General features: G+C 39.2%; 1 protein-coding gene across 1 annotated transcript in view; it reads right to left on the minus strand.

Moving 5' to 3' along the window:
- Positions 1–26,673, minus strand: part of csmd3b (CUB and Sushi multiple domains 3b) — a 115,442-nt gene that overhangs the window by 24,427 nt on the left and 64,342 nt on the right. Inside the window, exons 36-50 of the mRNA XM_061060306.1 lie at positions 26,397–26,513; positions 25,947–26,156; positions 24,896–25,084; positions 23,610–23,787; positions 19,297–19,442; positions 15,339–15,419; positions 14,201–14,314; positions 13,893–14,081; positions 13,513–13,659; positions 11,013–11,201; positions 10,036–10,221; positions 9,448–9,642; positions 6,505–6,678; positions 4,478–4,651; positions 363–536 (exon numbers count right to left, since the gene is read on the minus strand). Of these exons, the coding sequence (XP_060916289.1) occupies positions 363–536; positions 4,478–4,651; positions 6,505–6,678; positions 9,448–9,642; positions 10,036–10,221; positions 11,013–11,201; positions 13,513–13,659; positions 13,893–14,081; positions 14,201–14,314; positions 15,339–15,419; positions 19,297–19,442; positions 23,610–23,787; positions 24,896–25,084; positions 25,947–26,156; positions 26,397–26,513 (2,463 nt within the window). The remainder of the gene's footprint in view (positions 1–362; positions 537–4,477; positions 4,652–6,504; positions 6,679–9,447; positions 9,643–10,035; positions 10,222–11,012; positions 11,202–13,512; positions 13,660–13,892; positions 14,082–14,200; positions 14,315–15,338; positions 15,420–19,296; positions 19,443–23,609; positions 23,788–24,895; positions 25,085–25,946; positions 26,157–26,396; positions 26,514–26,673) is intronic.

Raw genomic sequence — 26,673 nt, forward strand, 5'->3', positions numbered from 1 at the left:
ACACTTTTAGTTTCACATTTGCAACCATGTGAGTCAGTTACCATTGTTACGTATAGCCAAAATGCTGGATCAAGGAAGGTAAAATAGGGGTGTGAAAATCCACCTCAAAACTCATTCATTAAAAAATTTGAGAAAAAAGATTAACGTTTTCTTTTTACTTAAAAATGGGTTTCAGAAGTGTTGGCGGCTGAGGTTTTTTAAATTGATTAGATTAAGATGTAGATTTGAGGAAAGATGAAAAGGAAATGGCTTAATAGAGATGGTTGCCTTAGTGACAGTAAAACAAAGATAAGCGTTGAGGTGGAACTAAAATTTGGGGATAAATAAGGTTAGGGGTGAATACACTTAACTTTTCTCCCCACCTTTACACGTTGGGGGCGGATGGCTCCACTGGCGGTTGGCCTGACACTGAGCACGAGAAGGCCCCTCCATTTCATAACCCCGATTGCAAACGAAGCTGACCACATCGTTGAGGTTGAAGCCGTTTCCCACCGTACGACCATATATGGGACTTCCTGGATGGCCGCAGCTGACAGCTATAAAGAATATAGAGTGAATCATGAGATATTTGAATCAATACAAAGATCTGACACGGGATGCATGATGAATTAATTTGAGATTATTAACAACAAATTAGGGTAAAGGTAGGTGATCCCACTTGCAAAATGGTGGAAAGCACTATCGGCAAGGCAAATAACACATCACTAGGTTTTTATTGGTACAGAGTGAAAAAAAAGGAACCTTTGTGAAGACAAAAGTGAATACAGATATGAGACAAAAGTCTTTTGATCAGACAAACTGTAGAACTGCAAGGCCTGGTTTTGATCTTTGTAAGGTTAAATGATAATTTTATCAAATATTTGTTAATATCAAAAGATTTAGCTTTGGGCTATTCATTTGGATCTTTTCTCAATGAAGATCAAGGACAATATCAATTCAAACTTTCCCTCTTTGGTAGTGCAGACTGCAACAATAATCATTTGACTTGATTCAATATAATGCCTTTTTTTATCTAAAAAAGTCAATTTGTAAGCAACTGAGCCCACTGTTTCATATTGTTGTGCTAAATGTCTTCTCCTGAAGCAGGGTTGAATTCAAGTGTGCCATGTTGCACTCTGTGGCAAACGGTTACACCTAGCCACCAAGAGTTCATTGTTTAGAACATCTACCAAAGCGTAGATTTAGAGTAGATAAGTTTGCCTCTCATACACTCTTTGGTGAATATTTATGAGAGTGTCAGGCGACTGATAAGGCCGAGGCGGTATCCCATTTAGAGTCATTATTTAGAAGATATTAGGTCTCGCCATCTTTATTGTTAGGGATGAGTGTCCTCTGTTTGCCATTGTGCATCATAATTATGCATCCTGTTAACTTCTTTCACCGGGGCTACTTAGAAGTTTGTGTGTGTCCCTTGTCCTCATTGTTGCTGACGCCAGGCTTTTGATGTTTGTGTAAACAGGCAGTTTACAGTTACTGCCAGCCCCTCTCATCTGCCTCTCAATCTTTGCCCTTTTAAATTTAATGCCTCACAGGGAGGGGGCGGGAGGAGAGGAAATAGGAAAGAAACAGACTAAGTGGGTAGAAAATTGACCAGGGAAGGGAACACACCAAAACAAAAGAGCAGAAGAGAGAAAAGAGGAAAAGAAGACCAGAGCAGAGGAGAAATGATCAAGACCAAAAAAATAAAGAGCCATGTTTTTTTACATTATCAGTGAAAATCTGAAGTTTGTTTGCTTGTTTAAAATATAAATCTATCTGATGTCATAAGCATGCCCTACAGCTTTGCACGCACGCACGCACGCACGCACGCACGCACGCACGCACGCACGCACGCACGCACGCACGCACGCACACACACACACACACACACACACACACACACACACACACACACACACACACACACACACACACACCATACTCGCATCATCATTCTCTGTTTGCGTCTCTAAACAAGAGCCTCTCATCTCCATAATTACAGCATAATTTGGCTGTAAAATGATTTCCTCTCAATAACTCCTGCATGAATAACCCCAATAAAAACAGCAAAGCACAGAAAAAAAACAGATACACACACTATTTTAACCACAAACACACAGATGTATGCAATACAGAAGCAGACATACATAATTAAAAACATATTGTTACACATATAATTTTTTGTTATGTTCAAAGGGTCATACTGAATACAATAATAGAGAAATACATTTCCTTTCATACTTCTTCTGCTGCTTAAATGTAGACTCTGTCACCTCCTCCCTCTCATAAACACTGTTCTAAATTAGGCAACAAACAGGCTGTCTCTTTTGGTAAACTGCATCTGTGTATTTGGCTGGAGTCGGCACTCATCATCACCACCTTCTCTTGGCCCGGCTGCTGTCTAAAAAACATTCAGGACACTTAAACAAAGTCATTTTAGGAGCTTTTCACAGTAGCCCGAACAAATCAGAGCCTTCTCTTTTATCCTTAAGCTAAGCTATCTTAACTAGACCACGCTGGTAATGTGGAACCCTTTATAGAAAGACTGCTGGGGTTAATCTGCAAAACTGCAACAGCAGACCTTAAGCCTGCTGTTTTAGTTATGGGATCACTCTTGGACAAATTATCTGTTCTGAATTATCTGATTTCTCTTCCTAATTTTGACTTTTCAATCCTTGACTGAAATGTGGCTGAGGTTTATCAGCTCTAGCAGGCAAACCCCCTTGGTAGAGAGCTTTAATCTGTTCATAGGCAAGGTTAGAGAAGTCACACTGTTGTTACTGAATTTTTAAGACACTTTCTATTTTCCTATACAACTCCACCCCAACCTCCAAATATGAAACTCACACACCTCTTTAGAGAAGAAGAGGTCCTTGAGCTATGAGCTCATACAAAAATGTTTCCATTTAAGCTGAACTACAACTATGTTCTACAGCTAAGTCTGTCTACAGGTTGGGATGTGATACTGAACACCCCATACTGTATAACTTAGCACGCATTTTATTTGTTGTAAAGACCCTGAAAAGACGATTATGGCCACCGTTGAAAGCCCCAAAAAATTTCATAGATTATTTGATGAAGATTAAACATCTTTGTTTGGACAGTTTTTCACAGAGACACCAGCTTCTGATTCAAGATTCATCTCACATACACACAAGGCAATTTTCCGTTCATATAAATACAGTATAGAGCAGTTCAAATGACTGTATGCCAATGAAAACCAATGAAAATGATGCAGGAGTAGACACGGTTTAATGAATGTAATGTAATTGTCATATTTATACTAGAAAGAAGAATAATTGTCTTTAAAAACATTTTTTTCTCATCTCCAGTGTTTTTTCTACATTGGTTTTAATACTGTTTGGTATTAAAATGTTGACTTGTGAAAGACTTTGGCAGAGTAATTCCTTTCCTTGTTTGCTCATCACCGCATATGCAGTTAAATGAAGCATATAGTCCTGCTTTAAATGATTCAGACTGACCAAAGTAAATTCCACTCTACATCTACATAGTTTCAAAACAGTTTGTAAAATCTGTCCTCGAGTGTGATGCGAGCTGTGCTAACCTCATAACTGAATTCCACTTACCTTTTGAGTAGTTTTACTGTTGTACTCGAGCACTGTTTCATTTTTTATTTCTTCCACTGAGGCCATTTTCCACTTTTACGCTGATTTATTTAGCTAAATCAGGTCTCAATCTTGTTGCCTCCAAATGCCAATTCCACTAAAACACCTTACAAATATCATACCACATAGTAAATCTTAATTTGTCAAACATAAGGCCTTTTTCATTTGTGTGCCCCCAGAGTGATTTGTAAGATGTATGATATTGATTCTTCCACTCAACAGGCCAATAAAATATCCAAACTTCAAATGCTGATATCTTGATAAAAACCTCAACCTGGAATCACTTCTCTCTTAAATGGACATCCATTTCTGTGGATGTTATTTTGCAAACAGTGGAAGGTATCAAGACATTGTGAACTACAACATTTCAGTGTGATTTCCATTGATCATCTCCAAGCACACAAACACATACGGAGACTAAAATACAAGTTTTGATCACTCGCTTTTTCCCCTCCCCTCAGCATAAACAGTACAGAGAAAGATGATTTTGGAATTTGTGTCACATTTCAACTCACTGTGCATTTGACTGTGCATTATGGACATTTCACTTTACTAAAAAAAAGCTGATGAGCAGATGCTACAGTAAAAGAGAAGATGTTTATAGATGTTGTTAATAGATGCATTTAGAGTTACTGTGAATGATTTGGCTGGAGATGTTTTTTGAAAGAGTTTGTGTTTTTGAAATCTTGTTCTTTAGTTTTGTTTGAAGTTATTTTCTGTGCATTTTGTCTTCAAGTGTGTAATTGTGCTGCCACCTGTTTTGGCACAGGGCGCTCTGGAAAAAGCTCATTTTAAATCTTCACTCCTCGTCGGATAACGGGTATATAAAATAATGAAATCAAGAGAGAGTGTGCTTTGAGTGTTTTCCTTACATATACAGACTGGCAGCTGTCCAGACCACTGGTTGTCCTGGAGACAGATCCGAACTGATGAGCCTATTAGACGAAAGCCAGGCAGACACTGATACACGACCGTATCTCGGTAACCAAAGTTCTCCCCAATCACCTGGCCGTTCACAATGCCTTCTGGGATTCCACAGTGACCGGCTGAAAAACACAGAAAGAGACAGGTGACTCAGAATATGCTGCTTTAAAGAGACAATTGATGCACTGACTTTTTTAAACATCTTAATCCAAAACTACTCACATTTTTACCAACCTTGCTTTTAACATGATTCCCTATTATCCCAGGGCTTTGCTTCTTATTTTTCCTTACCTATCTCAAAAACATGCCCTTGGACTTAATCAAAATCCAGTATTAACCTTGCATTTGGAATTTTCCCTGGGTCATTAGCATGGATACAAGGACAATATCAGCAAAACAAGAGGATTTTAATCAGGTCTGGGAGTTTAAAGGCAAACCCAGAGGATTGAAATTAGATTTTGTTGCCTCTGTTTGCATCATTAAAACGTTAAACATCGGCTGAAACCTTTTGCAGAGGTGTAAAAGAAGATAACTGCAGCTTTAAATCCAGTTCATCCTGCATATTAGGCTCCTGATTTTTTTTACACACACCATGAAACATTTAAGTGGCAGCACAACAAACTCTATGTTGACAAAATATCAGATGCTGGATCAGCTGTCATATATGGTGGAGGGTCAGACGATGCTGCCTGATGAGTCTTTCTTTGTTGTTGCTTAACCTTAAAAAAAAATCTTTGTCTAAAATGAACATGTTCAAATAATATCCCTGATATCAAGGATGAAGGCTTACCAAACATCACCTTTACTGCCTCGTCACTTTCATTTGGTCTGATTAATGCAAAGAGTCAATGTAAGAGCAACTGTAAAGTAAGAAGGAAATGTGTACTTCTCTCTCTAGACCTTGATTTGAGTATTGATTACTTTTTTAAAAGAAGATAAAACCTGCACTGTGGCCACTGTGTCAGTAATCGCTAACAATTTCAAAGGCAGCCAGGGAGGTGTGAGAGAACGAGATGAGAAAAGGCTGACTGACACCACCTTTGTCATTTCAGGCTATCTTTGAGGTGTTGATTTCCAGAGTTAAAGGGCATACCTCAAGTGAGTCACACTTTACTTTCCTGAATATGTTTTAGAGAGCTGTATTTTGGGGGAAAGACATTCGTTCCAATTTATAAATAAGTGAGCTAATTTCCATAATTCTTAAATATGATTGTTCGGTTGAATCAAAAAAAATAATTTTGCGTTCATTTAGTCTACACAAGTTCCATCAAAAAATAATTTTACAAGCTCTCATTTTAATTAAGAAAAATAACTAAATTAAAGCCAATTACGATTGGAAAGATAAACGCTTTTGAATGAAAATGCTGTTTATAGCACTTTTCTAGAGCAAAGTTCCTTCCTTCTTGTTTGACACAATGATGCCTCCTCATCAGTCAGGTTACGAGTTATTCAAATGTTTCTTTATAAACCGCAACTCCCCTCTGTCTCATCCTGTAAATTAGTCTGGAGAGCGATGTTTTTACTTCATGGAGACGTGACAGCAATGTGTCATAACATCTGTTAGCTCTTGCCCAGCAACAGTAGAAGGTAGCTAATTTTTTCGGCTTGTATAAAAATATATTCAAAAAAGAACACTTGTTCTAAAAGTATGGCAGAAGCTTCCTCGTGATAGTCTGGCTTGTGAGGTGGAGGAGGCCGAGGGGAAGCAGCTGTGCACCTGGGAGTAGGGTTGAGGTCACATTCACTTCCTACCTTTGATACCTGTTCTCATTAGACTGACTTGAAAAATCCTCCAGACTTCTCTGACAGTCAACCTTTGAGTGCATGTGAGTGTATAGCTTGGCTTCAGAGTTTGCCAGCATGAAATATATACAATAATACTTACATTTAAGTCAAAAAATGACATACAGAGTCTAGATATTCTGTAAATGATTCTGTATGTCTGAATGCATTACTAGTTCCTGTAGTCATATACCTAAACACCGTGTTTCCGTTCCACTCCAAAGCCCAGATGACAGGCACTCTCTGACGGCTGACCCCACCAGCATGAAGCCAGCATCACAGGTAAAGATGGCTGTAGCCCCAAATGTTGTCTGAGTACCAATCTTCTTCCCATTGGGCGGAGATGGCTGCTCACCGCAGGAGATAACTGAAACACACAGGCAGCAATTTAAAGGCACTTGTGCAACAATTTAGCACAGAGTTAATTTGAGGAGCTGGCAGTGCTCATTGCTTTCTGTGAGAAAAGTACTGGCGAGCTGTTTATCACACAAAGTTTGTGCCAATTATTTTCCAACACTGACTGAAAATGCCAGCACATTTTCAAAAGTCAAAGATTTTTTCAAAAGGGGGAAAAAACGACTTCAAAATGTCAAGAAGACAAGACAACAAGAAGATAACCTAAAAGAAACATTTGAGATGACAAGGACAATAAAAGTATTCTTTTAGTTCAGTGCATGATTTGGAAGAGCACATTGTGTTACTCACAATGTAACTCAGCTGTCATTAGATTTTGAAACCTTAGTAGTAATAAAATTAAATTACTTACAAGATGAAATGAGTTAACATTGAAGAAACACAGCTGTCATTAGAGGAAGGATGATTTGAAATGACAAGCTTTAACAACCACATACAGTACATGAGATCCCTGTACAGTTCAGACCATGTTTGTTATGTCCTGCTTTAAATCTGGCCAATCACAACAGTTTAGACCTGTTTGAATGTATTTTTGGCATATCTGTGAAAAGTTACAATGGCTGTTGCTTATATTGACATTTCTGAATCCCCCTTTGAGCCAGTATTTAAGCCCCTGTGAGGAGTTTCAGCTAGTTAGGAAATAGACTGAAATTAATAGTGGTGCCTTTATATGACCGAACAAAAGCAAACAAGACAATCAGCAACATGTCATGGTCCAGCATGTCATTCCTAAATCTTGCTCTCCCCGGTTTCTGACTCTTCCCACTGTCCTATCTCTAAAATAAAGGCATAAAAAAGCCTAAAATGAATCCTAAAATTGGAACTTTTGTGTTTTTACTACTCGGGTTCAACTGATATTTATAGCTCCTTTAATTTTTTTTGGCCTGTTATTCCAGTGAAATGTTGTTTGTAAGATATAACACAGCAACCTGCCACTTGCAGGTGCTATACTGCATTAGCTACATCCCATAGTGCTCTAATGTCCAGATGTAAACCAGCATAGTGGATGGATGGCATCTTGTAGCAGGGAGCTGCTTGGCAGCATTTTGATCTAGAAAATGGAGATGAAGTAGTGCGTAGGCTGTATCAGGTTAAAGTATAACCACACGATCAGAGCAACCACATTCAGAACAGGTATGTTGACATTAACCTGAAAGGTGAACCTAAGGCCGTACGTCTGTGCAAGCACTGCTAGCCACACTCTGCAAACCAATTCGACAATGTCAACCTTCAGAAGCTGTTAACCTGGGTTCAGAGGTGTGAAATAAATATATGAATGTGGGTATTTTCTTACTTTTAAACCAGTTGACATACATTTGATGTTAGTGTTTAATTTGTAAATGAAAATCTGTCTGACTTATATTCATGTTTTCTCTCATTCCCCGCTCACATCTGTTATCCAAACTGCTCATATGACAAGTTCCAAAGATAGCATCAGGCCGCCTGATGTCAATAATTTCTTGGCTGAAAAACTCACAGGCTATATACAAATACTACAAAGAGCCTATATGAACCCTTTTTTTAGTGTATGCAGAGTTAATAATTCCTGTTGTTATCTAAAGCAAATGGCAAACATCTTTAAGATAGCAGAGTAAACACACAGATATATAACATGACTTCAGTTGGTGCAGTACGATCTGAACCCAAGAATCAGGGTATCTGCAGGTTTCAGCAAGTCAAATTTAAGACTTTTTAAGACCTTTTTAATGCCACCTTGAATGAAATTTAAGACCGAAAACACTATAAATATAGGCGATGGTTGGGGGATCCCGCTGTATTACAACCCAAGCATAGCATGTGTGTCACTCAATGAGACTCCCATGAATTGCGAGCCCAAGTAACGCGAATGCACTTGATCTCCGACCCAATATCGTACGTGCACGTCGAGTTGCTTATTTTTAGTAGCGTGGTTCAAAGTCTCGTCGAACATTAAAACAAAAAAAGACTTGTTGCTTCTGATGAAAGGCGCTAGTCCAAAACGAGTTATATAGGCCGTCTTGTCCTTTCCAGAAGTAAACGTGCTCGCGATTTGTGAGTCAGGGAACATCAAACGGAAGAGATCTCCTATCCCCTCATTGGGGTTGTAAGACTGGTGCTTGACCACTGTGTTTAAAATCCACAAAACCTCAGATTTCAGTGTTGGTGTCGCACCAAATGCTGCTCTCAGGTCAGTGCTAGTAGCAGCGGGGACCGTTGTCTGCGGCGCTGGCCCCGGGGCAGAGACGCAAAACTGTGATATGGCTGGGGACTGTTGGCTCCTGGTAGTGGTTTTGTGCTTTTCGCACTGCATGTGGCTCTCGACAGCCTTAACCCCCATGGTGCCGAGCTTGAAGGTCCTTTTGCACAGAATGCATCTGGCCTCGTCTTGGTTGGCAACAGGCGTGAGCCAACTTCGAAAATGGACGTCGTCCAGCCAACTCTCAATAAATTTGCACTTACCCATAGTCGCAGACTAGCTAGCAAGCATGCAGATAACCATTTATATCAGCAGCTAGTAAGAAAGTAGCCTCTCTACATATCCTCTACAAAAATAAAAAAATATATAACATTAAATAGTCCTGCCCCGACAAATTTAAGACCTTTGAGTAATGTATTGAAGACCAGCATATAACATTTTTAATGAATTTAAGACATTTTAAGGCCTTCATTTTAGATACATGAATTTAAGACTTTTTAAGACTTTTTAAGGATGCACGGACACCCTGAAGAATGTGATACTCACTCTGACAGTGCGGCCTCTCATTTCTCCAGCTCCACACGCCATTGGGTAAACACTGGATGTGGGCAGGCCCTAATCTGTAGTATCCCGGATCACAGGTGAACACAATGCGGGTTCTGTATTCATAGTGTGAGCCATTGACAATCCTCCAGCGGCCGTGCTCTAAAGAAAATGACCCGATGCTGGGACAGACCACCACTAGAGAGAAAAACAAAGCCTCGTGAAGTTTGCTTGCATTGAAAAAAAGAAGAAAAAAAGAGCCACAAATACCATTTTTAAAACAGTATTTGATAGTAAATAGAAGGCAGAGAGTCGGGTCATTCACAAAAAAATCTCTGCGGTGATAATAAGGAATTAATTTAAATATTAACAAACAAGCAAAAACAAACGCCTGCCACTCATAGATGTAATAATATGTTGCTTACAAACAAGTCCATACAGTATTTCTTGGTCAGAAGGAGATGAATATGTTTCTTAAGAAATGACAGGATTTAAGTCGCAGTGGAGGCTTGTATTTACATTCACAGTGTGTTTACACTTGTGGTTAAGTGTGTCTAAGTTGATCTGACATTTACTGAATGTGTTACTAACCAGAACATCGGGGTATCTTGTTGTGGTTGCTCCACGTTCCATCGGGCTGACAGATGGCTGACGTCAGTTCCTTGCTGGACAGTCTGTACCCATCGTTACAAAAATAGGAAACTCTCGTTCCGACAGAGTAGTCAGCTGTTAAAACGCCGCCGTTTATAGGAGCCTTGGGTGCCCCGCATGAGACAGCTAAGGGAGGACAGATACACTCTGGTTAAGAAGACAACATGCAAACAGACGCCCATGGAAAAGCCCCTAATGCAGGCTTGTGTCTGGCAGGTAGGCAGGTCTGATGTTTACTTTGTTTGAAATGTTTCTGGGGATTCAAATCCACAGAGGGTATAGTATATTTGTCAACAACACTTCAATATTTTCTTCAATGAAGCTATCAAACCGAATACATATTGTCAAGAGATGCTTGATCTCAAGTTCCAATTAGTTCTAACAAAATATCCTGCTGAACAGTCCACAGTGGGTTTTAAACAGACCGGATTGTAGAGCACCGCACCGTGTAATTACACAGTGTCGACAATCTGCTATACATCCTTCATTTGACTTTCTATCAATAGCAGCTATATGCTGAGCCTTGCTTGGTTCTTTTGATGAATGTAATAAGACATTAGAGGGTACGACATACAAACTTCATCCAATCTTAAAAGCACATTGTAGAGTCTTCGGGAAATACACATAAAAGGACAAAGATAGCGAAAGAAAAGGCACTAATGTGAAAATAATAGAACTCTTTTTTTATCATTCACATTTCCTTACCGTCATATAAACAATACTTTTGGCATTTTATGCAGTAAATTTGGAGTAGGTCTACTCTGGAGAACAAATAATAATTTGGGCTTTTAAGGGGAGGAACAGATTAGATTAGATTACCTTTAATTTCGGTTTGAACTTTTACCTAAATCAGTGTTAGCCACATTAGCCACGACAGCTAATCATTAACTTTCTCAAACACAGCCTAATAAACACACCTTGACACGCAGGTACAGGAGAGTCCCATGAGTGGTAGCCGAGTGGTGAGCGGCGGCACGTTGCTGTGGCATTGCCTATGAGGCGGTAGCCACGATCACAGGCCCAGCGCACCACGCTGTTAACGTGGCCGCCGCTCTGCGAGGAGATAGAGCCGTGGAGCGGGGAGTCTGGTGTTGAGCAGTACAGCGCTAAAGTGGAGGAAACAAAATAAATAAAACAGAGTTCTAAAACAACATCACAGTGGATGGTTCACTGTCAATAAAACAGCAACCAGAAAATGAAATCAAGCTGAAAAGAAATAACCAAGAAGGCAAATAATGTCAGAAACCGGCAAGATCATAGCTTTAATATTTTTCTATATTGATACTGTACTTGTTTACAATATTATTCTGCAAGACTGTCTCAATGTATGTCTCATGCAGATAAACAGTATTTTATCTGCTACAATACAAATATTGTTATTAAAGTTTTACATGCAAAGTTTAAGTGTTAATGACATTACACTCATCATATTGAAGCTTTAGTGATCATTTCCTCCAGTCAATATTTATCATTGCAGTATTTATGACACAAAAAGGGGCCCAGCCAACATTTACCATTAAAATGAAAGTATATCTATTTCCCTCTGACCATTATAATCCTGGATTATGTAGTTTTAAACATTGCTATTGCTATACTTAAGTAATAAAGAACGCCATCAACCCAATGCCATTGTTGGACATCACTTCAGACTAAGATGAAGAACAAGTCTTTCATCAGAAATGTTAAGATGCACATCAGTACAGATGATTATACCTTTCATCCAATTACAAGCTTTGTGACATGCTGTTTACTGCTCAGTGAAATAAAATAAAAGTCTCTGCTGGCACAGCGTTTGGATCGAACACTGAATCGAGTTATGAAAATGTCAGACATTACTGGACACAATTACATAATATTTGTTCATCAAAAAACACTAATCCATTACTCCAGACAATAGTGGGCAGCTGCTAGAACACAAGAGGGATTCCTGCTGTAAAGGCCAACAACTTGGCAACAAATTGAGTTTTGTCTATGTTTGTGTGTTCATTATTAATGATTGGCATGCTGTAGGCTTTGCATCTATTGTATTAGATATATATATATTTTTTACAATGGGCCTTTATCTGCTAGCTACACATACCATACCAGTCTCATATGACAGATCACCAGTCGCATTTATATTTTGTTCCTCGGTGATAGCAGATAAAGACCAGGCTTGAGTCCAGTTGGAAGTCACCTCGGGAAAGTTGCCTGGTCAGTGACTCTACATTTTGACAAGGACCCAAAAATAAGTTATTCACTGGCCTTATGCATTAGTGATGAGTCTGTTTTATGCGTCCCTGTGGTCCGCCACTGGCCCAGTATCATCTGTGTGGTCAGTTTTTTAAGCTTACGGGTAAGTGAGGGAGTTTTTCACTTCTTTTTTTGTGTGTTGAAAATACAGAAGCAGCCTGTAATGTTTTGCACAGTTTCTCGGGGATTTCTAATATAAGTCCTCTGACACAGCTAGTAAAAGATTAAAGTCGATGGCCAGGAAAGGGCTGATAACACTGGACCAACACATAGGCCAAGCAGCCAGAGGAATATCTCAATCAATCTTTACTCTTTAATATTTCTGAGATTGATTGATTTGAAGGGGGAAGTTCAATGAAACAAGAGCATTTTCACAATAAAATACCAAAAAATCTTGTAATAGGGACAATGTTTTTGTTTTTTTAATCTAAACAAGGTAGTTGGTCCTAAAAAGATCATTTTAATATATTCTTCATAAGTAAAAGCTAGAGCATATTTTGGTTCCTGAAGTAGTGGCAGGATTATGTTGCTTTATAGTGGCCTGACTGTGCAAGTAGAAAAAAAAAATTAATGAAGTTGAACCTTGAATATTAGTAGGCTTACAACATATGTTTAACAATCCTTGCAAATGTTCACATTAATCACAGCTTACAGAGAAGGTTACTGAGTGTCAGAGTCCTGCGAGGCTTTTCCCTGTTATTATTCAACGTATAATTCATCATACAGAGCAGTAGTGTTTTAAAGGTTAAAGAAGCAGCCTCCTGACTAGATGGTGTGGAGTGGAAAGGCAATCTAAACAAGTGAAACTGTCTCCTCCCCCCCTTAACTGTCAAAAAATGCCCTTGAAAAAGCTTGTAAGCCTCATTACACAAGTGAAGGTGCTTAATGCCCAACATTCAAAGATTATTCTTAGCAGGCCCAGGTGTATTACGGTCTAAATGTGAAGATTGCTGTAAAACGGCATCTGTGCACATGAAGATGTTCTTCAATGAAAAAAGTTAAGACAAACCCATAATGCACTTCAGTAAACTGTTAAGGAGACAGACAGAAGTGAGGTCTAATGTAAGCTAAAGTCAACTAAAACTTTATTTTCCTTCTGTCCTCCTCTGTCTACCTGTTTTACATGCATTATGGTAATATAAGGTAGTAGTAATATAAAGTTGGGATACATACTTTGGTACTCACCAACATAACGAATCTTGAAGCCCTTCTTGTTTGTGCCGTGGTCTGAAGACCAGCGAACCAGGAACTGATGACCAGAGGTTGTGAGGTTAAAGGGTGTCGGGAGGTCGCCGCTCAGCGTTGCCAGAGCTGGACTGTTGGGTGTCGAACCTGAGAGAAATAAAGACGAAGTTGGAGCAAAAGGTAGAGATGTCGACACAGCCAACAAACAAGGGGGTAGTACTTTTGAACTAGTTCTACATTCGTACACTTCTTCATATTTTGTTTGTATTTGTTGATCTGACTGTGTGTCCAGATTTCCAATGTTGTTTTTCATGATCAAGTTTCAACCCTTTTAATCGTATTACACTGTAAGTCAGAATATGATTTTGTGTGTGTTTTACCATCAAATATTTCCAAAACGTCAAACTCTTTCTCAGTGTGGAAACTTTCAAAGGTGATGGTGACGTTGTATCCCTTCTCTACTGTAATGCTCCATGAACACATCTGGAGGTTGGGGTAACTCTCGGGCCAGCCGGGGCTCAGGATGACACCGGATGAGTCATATCGGACATCATGTGCAGGACATTGGACTATGGAAGAGAAATAAAGTAATGGACAAAGTTAAGTTGTATGAGTATAAAATATAGGGTTCATTCAAATCATGTGAACAACAATTATTGAAAATACTTTGGAATTGCCAAACACACACCTTGGCATGTTGGGGGTAATGCATCCATCTGAAGTCTCTCTCCCAGGCGACATGTTAGAATCTCACTGCCAACCAATGAGAATCCAGGATGGCATCTGTATCTGATGATGTCGCCTGGATGAACAGTGAGAAGAAAACATTATTAATTTCTTTAAAAGTATATGATATGTGTTGAAAGAACCTAGAATTACAAACTTTATACTGTTACGGCTGTGTGTTTTCCTATGCTGTGTGTTCCTTCTCCACTTCCTGTTGTCTCCAGCCCAGGTGAAGCCACTAATTGCACAAGGAGGTACACCTGGCCTCAGTGCTTAAAAGGCCAGTGGTGGCTGCAGGAAAGGAGGCATTTTGAAGAGGCATTTTTGAGGAGGCATTTGGAGTTGGGACTGCTGTGCCTCTCAGTCAGGGATTGTCTGTTGTGTTTTATTAAACTATTTTCTAATTTAATCTTTGTTATCATTAAGTTTAAGTAATTGTAATAAATCCCTTTGTTTTGACTTTTGTTAAGGTATTTACTGTCTTTTAATAGGTCAATGTGTGGTTTGTTGTTAGCCCCATAGGACCGTCTTATGGTGGGGCGTAACAATAGCCATAACCATGCTGTGTTAGACGGATAATCTTCAAACATGTGTTTGTTTAAATGATCTCAACTGTGATACAATAATAGCCTATCAAAATGCACAACATAATTATCAGTCTACTCAGCAAAATTCATGTTGACTTGTTCCACTATAGACCCAAACAGCTGATCAGTTTGCTGCAGGCGGAGCAACACATATGTGGTGTGATGACGTAGTTCTAAAACAAAGTGGTTTGTTTCTAGCTTCCCTGTCTGCACAATGGCCGCTCTCTCAATAAAGAGGCCACGCTGACCGGCCTCTCCTGTGGCTAATTCACTAACTATTGATAAGAACCTCATACAACCCCACTTCAAAAATACCAAACTATCCCTTTAAGTGAGTTAACATTTAATGTTGCAAGCATGTCTTTGCTATTAAAATTAAATGAGTAAGATGTATTTAAAAGTGATATGTGTTTTTAATGGAGGAGATTAAATGTGAGGAAATGGAAAGTCCCCATTTGCCTCCTTCATCAAATTGACACATCTGGGTGCACTGCAGGCAGACAGACAACTCACCTATCTCTAGCTCGCCGTCCTCCATCAGCATGTCAGTGTTGGGCACCTCTGGAGGAGGCTGGCAGACCCTTAATTGGTAGGCTAGGAGAAGAGACACAGCAGAGGAGAGAGGACAAAGAGAGGACCATTATATAAGGGTGTGTAAGGGGAAATGTGGCCGTTGAAAACTGAAAACCACTATTTTTTTTGGAGTGAATATTATAGGAATCATGTTGATCTAACTCCACTGATGTGTAATCTTCCACTTGTCTGTGTCTGCATCAACTGCCCACTCGAGTTGTGAAGGTAAATGTTGAGAAAACCAACTAGCGTGACACAATCTGATTTTATTTAGTCTTGGTTGTTTCAGCTTAACTTCACTTTTTTTAAGTTCATATGGTCAGGTCAGCAGAGCCGGTTACACAGATACAGCACTGCCTTAAATCATAAAAGAGAACCGACTTCAGAGCTACTGAGCTGAAGGCTGTAATCGATATTACTGCATGACCATAGATCACTCACTAACAGAGAGAGAGAGAGAGCGAGAGGGGGAGAGAGACAGGGAGATGCGGAGGAATAAGAGAGAGAGAGGGAGGAAAGCTGAGGGCTGTAAGTCAGGATGAAATTGACTATGAAAATGAGACCTGCCAATAGTATCTGCTGCTCTCATGCATATCAAAGCCCTGTGGTCTGTGTGTGTGTGTGTGTGTGTGTGTGTGTGTGTGTGTGTGTGTGTGTGTGTGTGTGTGTGTGTGTGTGTGTGTGTGTGTGTGTGTGTCTGTGTGTGTGTGCGTGTGCGTGTGTGTTTGGGTTATATGTGTGTGCAGATGTAGCAGCTGTGTCTTTGCTACTGTGCGTGAGAGGAGAGGTTCAGTGCGAGCAGACATTGATCTCTCTAAGCTCTGAGACCTTTTTTCATTGCTTCTCTCACATTCATGTCACATCTGCTTCCTTAGTCTCACATCCATGACAACATTATCCAACTGTGTGTGATTCACATCTCTGTATGGGATTTTGGCATTTTTGACCCAGAGATAAACATATAAAATGAGAGTGACGTAAATCAACGTCCCCAAACAGTGGAGTGAAGCTTCCTTTGGGCTTCTTTTGGCATTTACAGCCGAAGCTGCACTTCAGCAGATGTCTCTGTGACATTCTGAATTTTCTGTTGCGTCACAGGAGAAGAAATGCTCAACCTTTGTCCATCATTGTGACAAGACCCTGGGCAAATAAAAGCACATTCTTACTGTATTTATCACCTATATGCTATCTTTTCAAACAAAAATGACAAAATAATGCTAACAACCACTGAAGTACATGCCATCCACTATCCCTCTCATCCAGCTCCCCCTGTCACTCTCGGCTCTATCTCCTTCAATAAAGCAGAAATTGAAAATAAACTTGAATCCATCAGATGGTTCTGCTCCTGTGTGTGTGCGACAGCTGACAGTTAAAACCTGCCAACAGAAATTCATTAGCAACATGACATCTGCCTGAAAAAAAAAGAGGGATGCTGGCTCCAAAAAAACAACTTGACATGTTTTCACTAAAGAGCACTGAACAGAAAGTTTTAAGGAGAAGCAAATATGTGATTTATGTGGGCGAGGGCGGTTGATATAAATGTGTTTATGCTTGTGTGTATGTGTGAGAAAGAGAGGGAGAGAGAGGTAGGTGGGGGGGATTTAGACAAGAAATGACAACTGTGTTTTGAAGGGTAAAGAAAGTACATATACTGAGACTCATTAGAAGCCATTCTGTCAAATTAAAACTTCATAAAAAAGGCAACTTTCAGAAACTTAATGCTGATGATGATGAGGAGTATAAGCCGCATGTCTGCACTGTCGGGTGGATAAACCTTGCATAGGCAAAATGAGACCTTTTTGGTTTGATGCATTATGCTGCCTTCAACAGCACATGAGTGTGCGTCATTTGAAACTATTTTATTTTTTCTCCTTTGGTTCAAGTTAAACAAAAAGATATTAACGAATGACATTTGCCATGGAGAATATAAAAAGATAGCTGTGGTATTGGCATGTGAGACATATGTGCTGTAAGCAGAGCACCAGATGTATACATGCTAACTAAAAGGTAAGTCAAGGTGCATTCATGTATATTCTAATGTTAGAAAGTATTCGTTATAGCCACAAGATCATTTCCCCAGTTCTATAACATTATGAAGGTTTCTTATACATGTTAACTGCCTACATGAAGATGTTTTTTGCTCTCCAAAAAATACAAGTGAAGGAATTCTGTTCAAAGTTGTCTTTCAAAAAAGAGATCAGATTATTATTTGGACAGTATGTCAATTTTTGTGAGCCATTATTTTAAATAACTGAGTTTAGGTTGTCACCACAGAAGGGATCACCTTCTAACAGGACAATAAACACGATCAGCTGCATATCCCTGCCACTTGAACAAATCACTGTACCTCTACATTATGTGTTATCAGTGCTGTCTATTTTTAAACCTGTTTGTTCAGTGAAAGTTGTTTTTGTCAAAGAAAAAATTACTTTTCAGTGTTGCTTTAGTCCTTGTAACCAAAGCAACTTATGACAGACAACACAAGTAGAGATGTGGTAACTATAAGGTACTTCTGTATCTTCCAGCATCTTAACTTACTTTGTTGTGCATCTTCTAGGAAGTGATGGAGAAACAAACTCTGATAAAAAGTCAAAGTGTTTGGTCGTACAGATCTTTGTCAGATAAACTGTTAGTGTCTACTGTGTCAAACAAACCAACAAAAGTAATATTCCTTCCAACAAGTGCAACAATCACATACAATATGACATTTGTATAATGTTAACTTGTCACTGACCATCAGCATATCTCACATGAATCACTAAAATCAATAGATCATGAGCTTTACTGCGGCAGATCATGAACATATTTATGATAAAGCACTCTAAACTAAAGTGGTCAAATCTTTTACATAACAAAGAAAGTCAGAGCTGACAAAAATGGCAAAGTGACATCTCAGAGTTTGTGTTAGTACTGAATGACTCATTTTTAAGGCTGACAACTTTAATAAACAATAACTCGAAGGTCACGTTTTATGCTAAATACACTTCATCATGTTTTTCTAACACTAATATGTGTCTCTAGTCTGTCTACAAACCCCCCAATTATGAGATAAGTCCATCCTCTCTATCTTTTGCCTGCTCCACTTCTCAGTGTCATAAAATGTGTGCTCAAATAGGCAGATAGAAGATTTTCCCTTCATGACATCACAAAGGGCAGTAAGCCCTCTCCCAGGTTGGTGACACTCCCACAGCTAGGTGTTTGTTCTGTCCTCTGAGTCTGCCTTCTCGCCGTTAACTAATGGGCATGGTGCAAGAAAATCCAAGCTACCCAAGCCCTTCTAGAGGGGGGTGTGGTCGAACACAGCTCACTTTCATTTAAAGCTGCAGACACAGAAACAGTCTGTTCTGTTAGAGCTGAAATAGAGGGGTTTATAGGCATGCTTTAATACAGGATCAGATCGTTGTTTTAGCAAGAAACTTCAGAGAAATATTTTGGGACTTCTGAGTCTTATTTAAACTGGTTGAAAGGAGTATAATATGTGACCTCTAATAAGAATGTCTACATATATAAAATGTTGACAAAATGTGAATGTTCAGAAGCTCTAAAAAGAATAAAAAAACACTTAATTTGTAATGTGACGGCTATCAATAGACTGTTGCATCATTACTGTGGAAGGCTTTGTTAAAGAAAAGTTCTGCAGGAAGTCTTAAACTTCATGAGTCAGGTAGAGACAGAGGCAGCAGGTCTGCGTGGGATGTAATGAGGGAAAGGTTGAAAAGGGTCTAAGACAACAAACAGATCGATGTCTTCACTGCAGATACAACTAATGATAGCATAATGGCTTTACCACTTAAACTCAACACAACAAAGCCAACTGAAGAGAAGACAGTTGATGAGCCATTTTTTTAAAATAAGCACTGGCTTTGCTATGATACTGAAAATGTTGTTGCTCTCTTACCATGGTAGCTTAAGACAAAGAATCCGGCTCCAGAGAAGTCAGAGTGGAACTTGATGAGGATGATGTTGGAGGTCGAGTAGACCGACTCTAACGCCGTGTTGCCGCTGAACTGGCCGATCTGAGGAGATGATTGGTCCGGACCATCCCTGGAGGAAAAAAAAATAAACCAAACATAAAGAAAGCTTGTGTTACAAAGGGGGTACTTACAGACTAAAGAACCGTGAACCAATGCACTTGGTCTTTCAATATAGAACAATGCCGGAGAACAGTTATCCTAAAACATAATTTGAATAAGTTATTGCAGTCATCTCTGTCAGTTAAATGGCTATTTGTGATCAGGAAATGGTTTCTCTGAGGCAAGAAACAAAGATAGAAGAGACTTGATGATATTTATGGGACAAAACGAGGAGCTGCTCCATTGACTGCAAATGGAGTCAGACATTGTGTGACAAAGTGCCCAGAATGATTGTGCATGGCTATGGGTTCATCTTCCATCTCAAAACAATCTTAAGAAGAATGTCAGGAAGCTCACTTAGAAAACCTTCACAAAGTCGCTTACAAAAGAGTGCTTCCTTTCTGTCTCTTGACAACGACACACTTTAAAGCCCTGGCTCTCCTCTTCTTGCTTTGGGATGCTCTAGTTCATAAATATTGATTGAACTGTCGTCAGATCATAAGAATAACAAATGGGAATCCTGTTGTGGACTTGGCTTTAGATTTGCCACTAATAGCAGCCTGGCATTCATGAAAAGTTAAACAATTTCCACCGAAGGCAGACAGGACGTTGTCTGTCATCTGGCAGGTCAGCGCCTCTGTGCAAAGTCACACATATTTCATCTTTAACGCCAGAGCCACCAGCTGTCAGAGTGGAAGCGACCAATAGCTGACTCATTATCAGAGATTAAAAATAATTATCATGAAGTTAAATGGAATGATTATTTCCTGCTGTTAAGTGTTTTTGGATGAGGCCAATTATACCTGTCAGGTTATGTAAGGAATCATCCTCGTCTCTTGATTCACAATGAGAGGTTCACAGTCATCAGTCGATTCATTCATTGCTTCACGCTGCTGATTACTGCTAACAGTCGCTAACATTAATGAGCACATTAGGGCAACAAAAGCAAGATACTTAAGGCTTTCAGATACAGGAGAAAGTATAACTTTTTCATAGCTCTCTTAGCAAATGGCTGTGCAGCAGTTTGAGTGAAAAGTAGACAAAGATGTAAATAGAATAACTATAACCGGTGACCAACGGTTCTATGACTATATCTCTGTATACCTACCCCTCTTACTGAGCTAAAGCCTCATTAATGACTTTTTAGTCATGAAATGCAGAATTACAACAAAATGTCATCAAATATCTCATCACATTTTCAATGTACTCTTTATAATAGCATTTAAAGAGACCCAACTTGAATCCACAAACGAGCAAGCACTTGAGCAACAGTGAAAGGTCTACTTTCTTTTAACAGGCAGAAACCTCGAGCAGAACCGGAGTCATTGGTAGACAGAGAGGAAAAGACAGAGACGGAAAGAGACAGAGAAACAAATGGACAGAGAGACGGAGGGAGGGCCGGACAGACAGAAACAAAGACGGACCAATGCCAATAATTAAAGTAAAAATATGCCTAATATTAGCTATAACAACTATTCAAATTATAATGCAAGTATGAACTATTATTGCTTTATTATTGCATTGCATTATATCATATTATCTATAAAAATGTGTTGTAGTAATCCTGAGACAGACAGTAATCCAGAGAGAAAGAGAGAAGCTAAATAAGCAGAGCAGAACGGAGCTGATCTGGAGGCTGGAGCCTCCTCCGCACCACATGCCTCTGCAGCGTGTACAGGGTATAGCACAACACAAGGTAACATCTGTGACATACAGTATATGATAATTCTACGGCTGGAATCCTGCACTAAGCCTCTCCGTATGAGACCAATTAGCAGACTAACTGACTGTCAGGCCAGCAGGATCTGGACTGAGGAGATCGCTGTGCAAATCACACCTCTGCCACTGACACTGTGCTCTCTACAGGAAACTAACTTTGCAGCTGTGTGACTCAGATTGTGTGTGAGGCGTTTGCTGTCTTTGCTTTGTGTGAGTTCAGCATTTTCTTTTTTGGTTCACTTTTCTTACTGATGGCAGGGTCAGGAACACGCAGTGAGACCAATTTCATGGAATTCACAAATCGGCAGAGGGCAAACGCAGACTCCACAGTGTTGTGGTGTTTGTGAGGGGATGGTGGGCTGCATATGGCAGATGAGAGCTACGTCTTTAATCTGGAGACATCTAGACGCTACACAATCCATATCCCAAAGGATGAAATAAAGAAGAGGTTGCTTTTGATAACATTAGCGGCACCCAAAATGGTTTTAAATACAGTTAAAGAGAATCAGTACTCTAATGTCAAATGTGTTCAGATACCTAAACCTATACCTTTTCACATTTATCTAAAACAATTTGAAAATAAAAATAAATGAACAATTGAAAATGATTCAATAACAGTTGATAACTGATGTTTTTCTAATTTACTTCATAAATAATCAACAGTCTCTGGTGAGTTGCTTTTTCCTTTTATTTTTCTATTGTGTGTATGATGATTCTTTTGTTTTTTGGTTGTTTCAGTGGTTGGACAAAAACAGGCAATCTGGCAGCATCATCCTGGACTTTTCTCAGTATTGTTGTGTTTTCTTACATTAAATCTCTTTACTTTGAAGATACATGCAGTAGTGTTATCTTGTAATTGATTGTGTAGATAGAAAATACTTATAGCAAAATAAGTGATGGAGTGATAAAGTTATCTCTGTATGTTTTTTTATGATCTTGGCTGAGTGGCTGAAAAAACAGAAAATAGGTAAACAGAGTTTGTAGCCACTCGTACCTGAATATTCCAATTGGTGTTTAATGCTGATTTCTAAAGACTGGATTGGTGTTTAATGCTGATTTCTAAAGACTGGAGGAATTGGTCTCCAGACATTAAGTGGTACATTTGGCAGCGAACCTTTAAGCTTTTATTTGCATCTAAATTAGAAACCTCTGCGGTAAAGTTTTCCCAAAGGGATAATAGACTTAAATGGAGTTTTGAGGAGTAGAAATGAAGTTATCGTAACTGACCTTGGGTCGCTTGATTGGATCGTTCATTCTGGTAGAGAATGAGGCCAATAATGTTCTGTTCTCATGTGTACCTGTCTTTCAATCATGAAAGGAGACTATCCAAGTAATGTATAGACGTTGTTGTTTCACGCTTTATTTTCTGTCATACTGGTACTTGTCTAAAAAAGGGGGGGGGGGGATTGTTTTTGGAAGGCTTTCCTGAGAGATTGCAAGGTGTTCAGTATAATAAAAGCCCTTTCGGCCTTTTATGAGAGTTTTGAAAAATATTAGCCTTGAAATTTGAAAGGTTGATAGTCCTTACATCAAGAGAGGCAAACAGAAATAAGAGTCATGCCATTGGTACTTCTGTGTTCCTCCAAAAATGATTTGCAGAGGCAATCTATCTGCAGCCTATCATGTCTTACCCTACCATTGTTTATTCCATGTCTGTGTGCCAGGTGATGTATCTAAACTTTTGATGATGCACCCTGACATCTATTTATTGGTAAACAGGCTCAGCTATAGAGTAGGGGCAGCAACATGTCAGCCATAGAAAAACAAATGTACAGTCTATTTATGTGTCTGCTGCCACCTAGTACCTGCAGAAAAATATATAACATGGTGTCAAAGCGCCATTTGAACACCTGCATTGACAAAACGTCTGCTGTTGCCAATGGCTGCTCTGCTGGAAAAGAATACTGAAGAGAGAAGTCAAGGCTAGGCAGGAAAGGGGAAAAAGACGGCTTATATATAACACACACACACACACACACACACACACACACACACACACACACAAAGAGTGAGTCTGTGAGACAGCATGAGGAACACCGGGAAGAAGAGAGAGAGAGACTTATGGGTTAAGACAGCTAGCTAAAACATGACAAGAAGGAAATTATGTCAGAGCAGTTTTATATTCAAGCAGAGATGTCTGTCGTCATAGTAACCCTTGCTGGAATTTAGCCAATTAGTGGCCAGTTTTGGAAAGATGTTAACAAACATGACACCTTTGTTTGAGGGAGAAAGTGTGTGTGTGGCAGAAGTAGAATAGGTGGTAAAAATGAAATGGTTACTTAGTTAAAAAATTAAAAAAAAGCTGTGATGAAGCAGGAAAATAATCAGTAATAAGTAGTACCTAACGAGGATGAGCAATGTCAGTAATGGAGATTAAAGATGTGTTCATCAGATAAAAAACAACTGAGAAATCACCTACCAGACGGTAATGTAGTCATATATGGGCTCAGTGCTCAGTACAGTAAAATTGATATATATCCCATGTCCAGGAGGCACTCGAACACTCCACACACAGTCCTGGAAGTTGGGGTACTCCTCAGGGTGACCGGGAGAGTAAATGGTTCCATTTAATGATGTGATGTTGCCACCGCAGAGAGCTGTGAGACAGAAGAATTACAGAATAACTCTTCATTCATTTCCAGCTAACTCGTGCTACCTTTGTAGTCGTTTTAGTAAATGTAATTGTCTTGATGACATCTCTATGGCTCATATAATAACCACTGGATAACTACTTAAGACCTTGAATAAATGGTAATAACAACATTTTATTTAGATTTGTAACACAGGTGTTCCTTTGGATTGTTTTTGTTTCTGATCATTGGTGGAAAATTGCAACAGCTCAGCATGATAACGCTGAGATATTAACTTTGATTCCCTAAATAAAGGGTCCTTGAATGAGTGTTTGTGCAGGAAAGTCTAGGCTATAAAATAGAGAAAATTAATTAGATTACTGTGCAGCTACTTGTCATAAAGGTGGAATTGTATCTTTAATGATGATCATTTCACAGCTGGGAATGCACAATAACAACCTGCCTGACACTTCTTCTCTTTCCTACAGTTTTATTGTATACTCTTTCTTTCCAGTTTAATTATGCTTCTCCCATTTCGTTTGATATACAGAGGAGTGTTTGTGTTGACTCACTAGTTGCATATGCTTGTAATTGCTGTTTATGTTTTTCTCAACTAAGCTTGCAGAGCAACAATTAATATCAACTGGTTTTACTTTGGAAGAAATACCCAGAATAATATTATGCTTGCAGGAAGGAAGGAAAATGTAAACATGAATTTGTTACATTACACAATTGCCAACATTCCCAACAGTAGTGTTATCAGAGTTGAAAAGCTATTAAAAGCTTCTACAAGTGTGGGTGTCTTTGTGTTAACCAGGGGAATACATGGTCTCTAAACAAACTCCTGGTGCAGTTACGAGGGTACATGTATACTTAATGTTGGGCTCTGGGTACATGATAATCCCATGTTGCAAGTCCCACATAATCTTGAGTGTTCTTTGTCAAAGAAATCAAGATGTACAATATTAGCAGAGACAAGGGTAATAAAAGGGATTACACAGTTTCTATTCCCTTCACAATAAAGCACAAGGACATTTCATGTCTAGTTGTAGACTGAAGACTGAAACACCATGCAGTCAAACAGAAACACTCCCTCTGACATGGTCATATGTACAGTGATGACTATCTGTATTACCTTCACATCTTGGCAGCGGGTGGTTCCAGTTCCTGCTGATTCCATGTAAACATGTGAGTGAAGCATCCCCGATCAGAGAATAACCAGCCAGACATTCAAACGACACTGTCATCCCAACGCTGAAGTCTGTGCCAATCACGATGCCGTTTCGAAAAGGCCTTGGATCGGGGCAACTCTGGAGCTGGTAGGCTAGAGAGACAATGATCCAGCTTTGTGAAGGTAAATGCTAGAAACAATATGGGACTGCAGTAGCTTAGAAATGGCTTGGACAAGCTGTACAGTTTGTGATCCTTTGTCATTTATAGAAATAAGTCCTGTGGTTTGTTAAGATGAAGACCTGTAGCAAACTGCAGACATATTGCAAAATAACTGATGATATGAAACTCTGATTAAAATAAAATAAAGTGTAGTAAAATAACCTTTAGGTCACAATTAAGATTGCAAACCTTTTGAAAACGGTGTCATAAACAAACATTAATCTGTCTGCTACAGTATTTATCCTTGCAGTCACAGTGAATTTCACAGCCAAAGTTAAAGGAGTCAAGGGTTTGCATGAATAAAGACAGACACGTGACTGAGAAGGACTAACTTACAAAGCATTTATAATCCTGTTTTAAAATGCTTTGGCAGTCATGAGATAAATGCTATTATTCATCTGCTGCTGTAATTTGCACATTAATGGAATTAACTTTGTCAAGTTTAGGTTTTTCACATTGAATATGAGACTGCTCAAAATATTTATAGTGAATGCATATAACATGAATCTTATTTCTGACATTTATCTCAAATTAAAGACTTTTCATTATATTTTTGAAAGTCTTTTTCAGGTCAAAGAACTTTTGAAATTGTTTCCTGCATGTAAATGATTTTGATGTGAGTTGCTCCAGTTGCATGTATACACAGTTATGAGAAAGTTGAAATGTACTGATCAATTTATTAAAAAGGCAACAGTTTCTTTCAAAATGAAGCACAATCTTCTCGTGTTTTTGCTTAGAAAATGATCCGTCTGCACACAATGTGAGGAAAGACACTTTTTAGGAACAACGTTTACCTTGATATGTGATGTGGAACCCTGGTTTGTTTTGTGAATAGTCACTGTGGAAGAAGAAGCTGGTCTGGTGCGTGGTGCTGAACAGAGGCTTGGGGATGACTGGGCCGCTGAACCGGTCAATGACCGAGCCTGTCTCCAGCGTTCCACTGCGGATCTCTAGGTAATCGTGGATCGCTTCGGTGGAGAAATTCAGAAACTGGAGATGGATACCTGAGAAAAATACATAGTCTTTGTCTTTTACAGCAATTAGCAAAGCTTCAGTAACAGAGAGGCTGGTGATAAAAGTTAGACGCAGCCACTCATGAACTACATGGCTAAAGGCAGCCAATACAGTTTCGATGCACTACTACATGAAGATGGAGACAGAGAGAACATGTTACAGGGAAAATTAAAAAAGAACCAAACACACACTGTTTAAAACACAAGTTAAAAGTTGACAGTGTATCTTACCAAAGCCGACAGGTAAGTTGACTGTCCATGTGCAGTCTAATCCACTGGGGTAGTTGCCGGGGTAACCAGGACTGAGAATCACTCCACTTACATCTGTCATGGACCCACCACACTGAGCTGGAAACACACACACACAATGCACACGTATTACACAGAAAGGCAAAAAAGTAAGACAGGGTTCTGCATTGAGAGGAGACACACAGTCCCTCTGTTTTTTTTATACACTTCCTCTGGTTGGACACTTGAGTATCTCCAACCTGACATTTTGTGTCACATT

This window comes from Labrus mixtus, chromosome 16, assembly GCF_963584025.1.
Source record: "Labrus mixtus chromosome 16, fLabMix1.1, whole genome shotgun sequence".
NCBI lineage: Eukaryota > Metazoa > Chordata > Actinopteri > Labriformes > Labridae > Labrus > Labrus mixtus.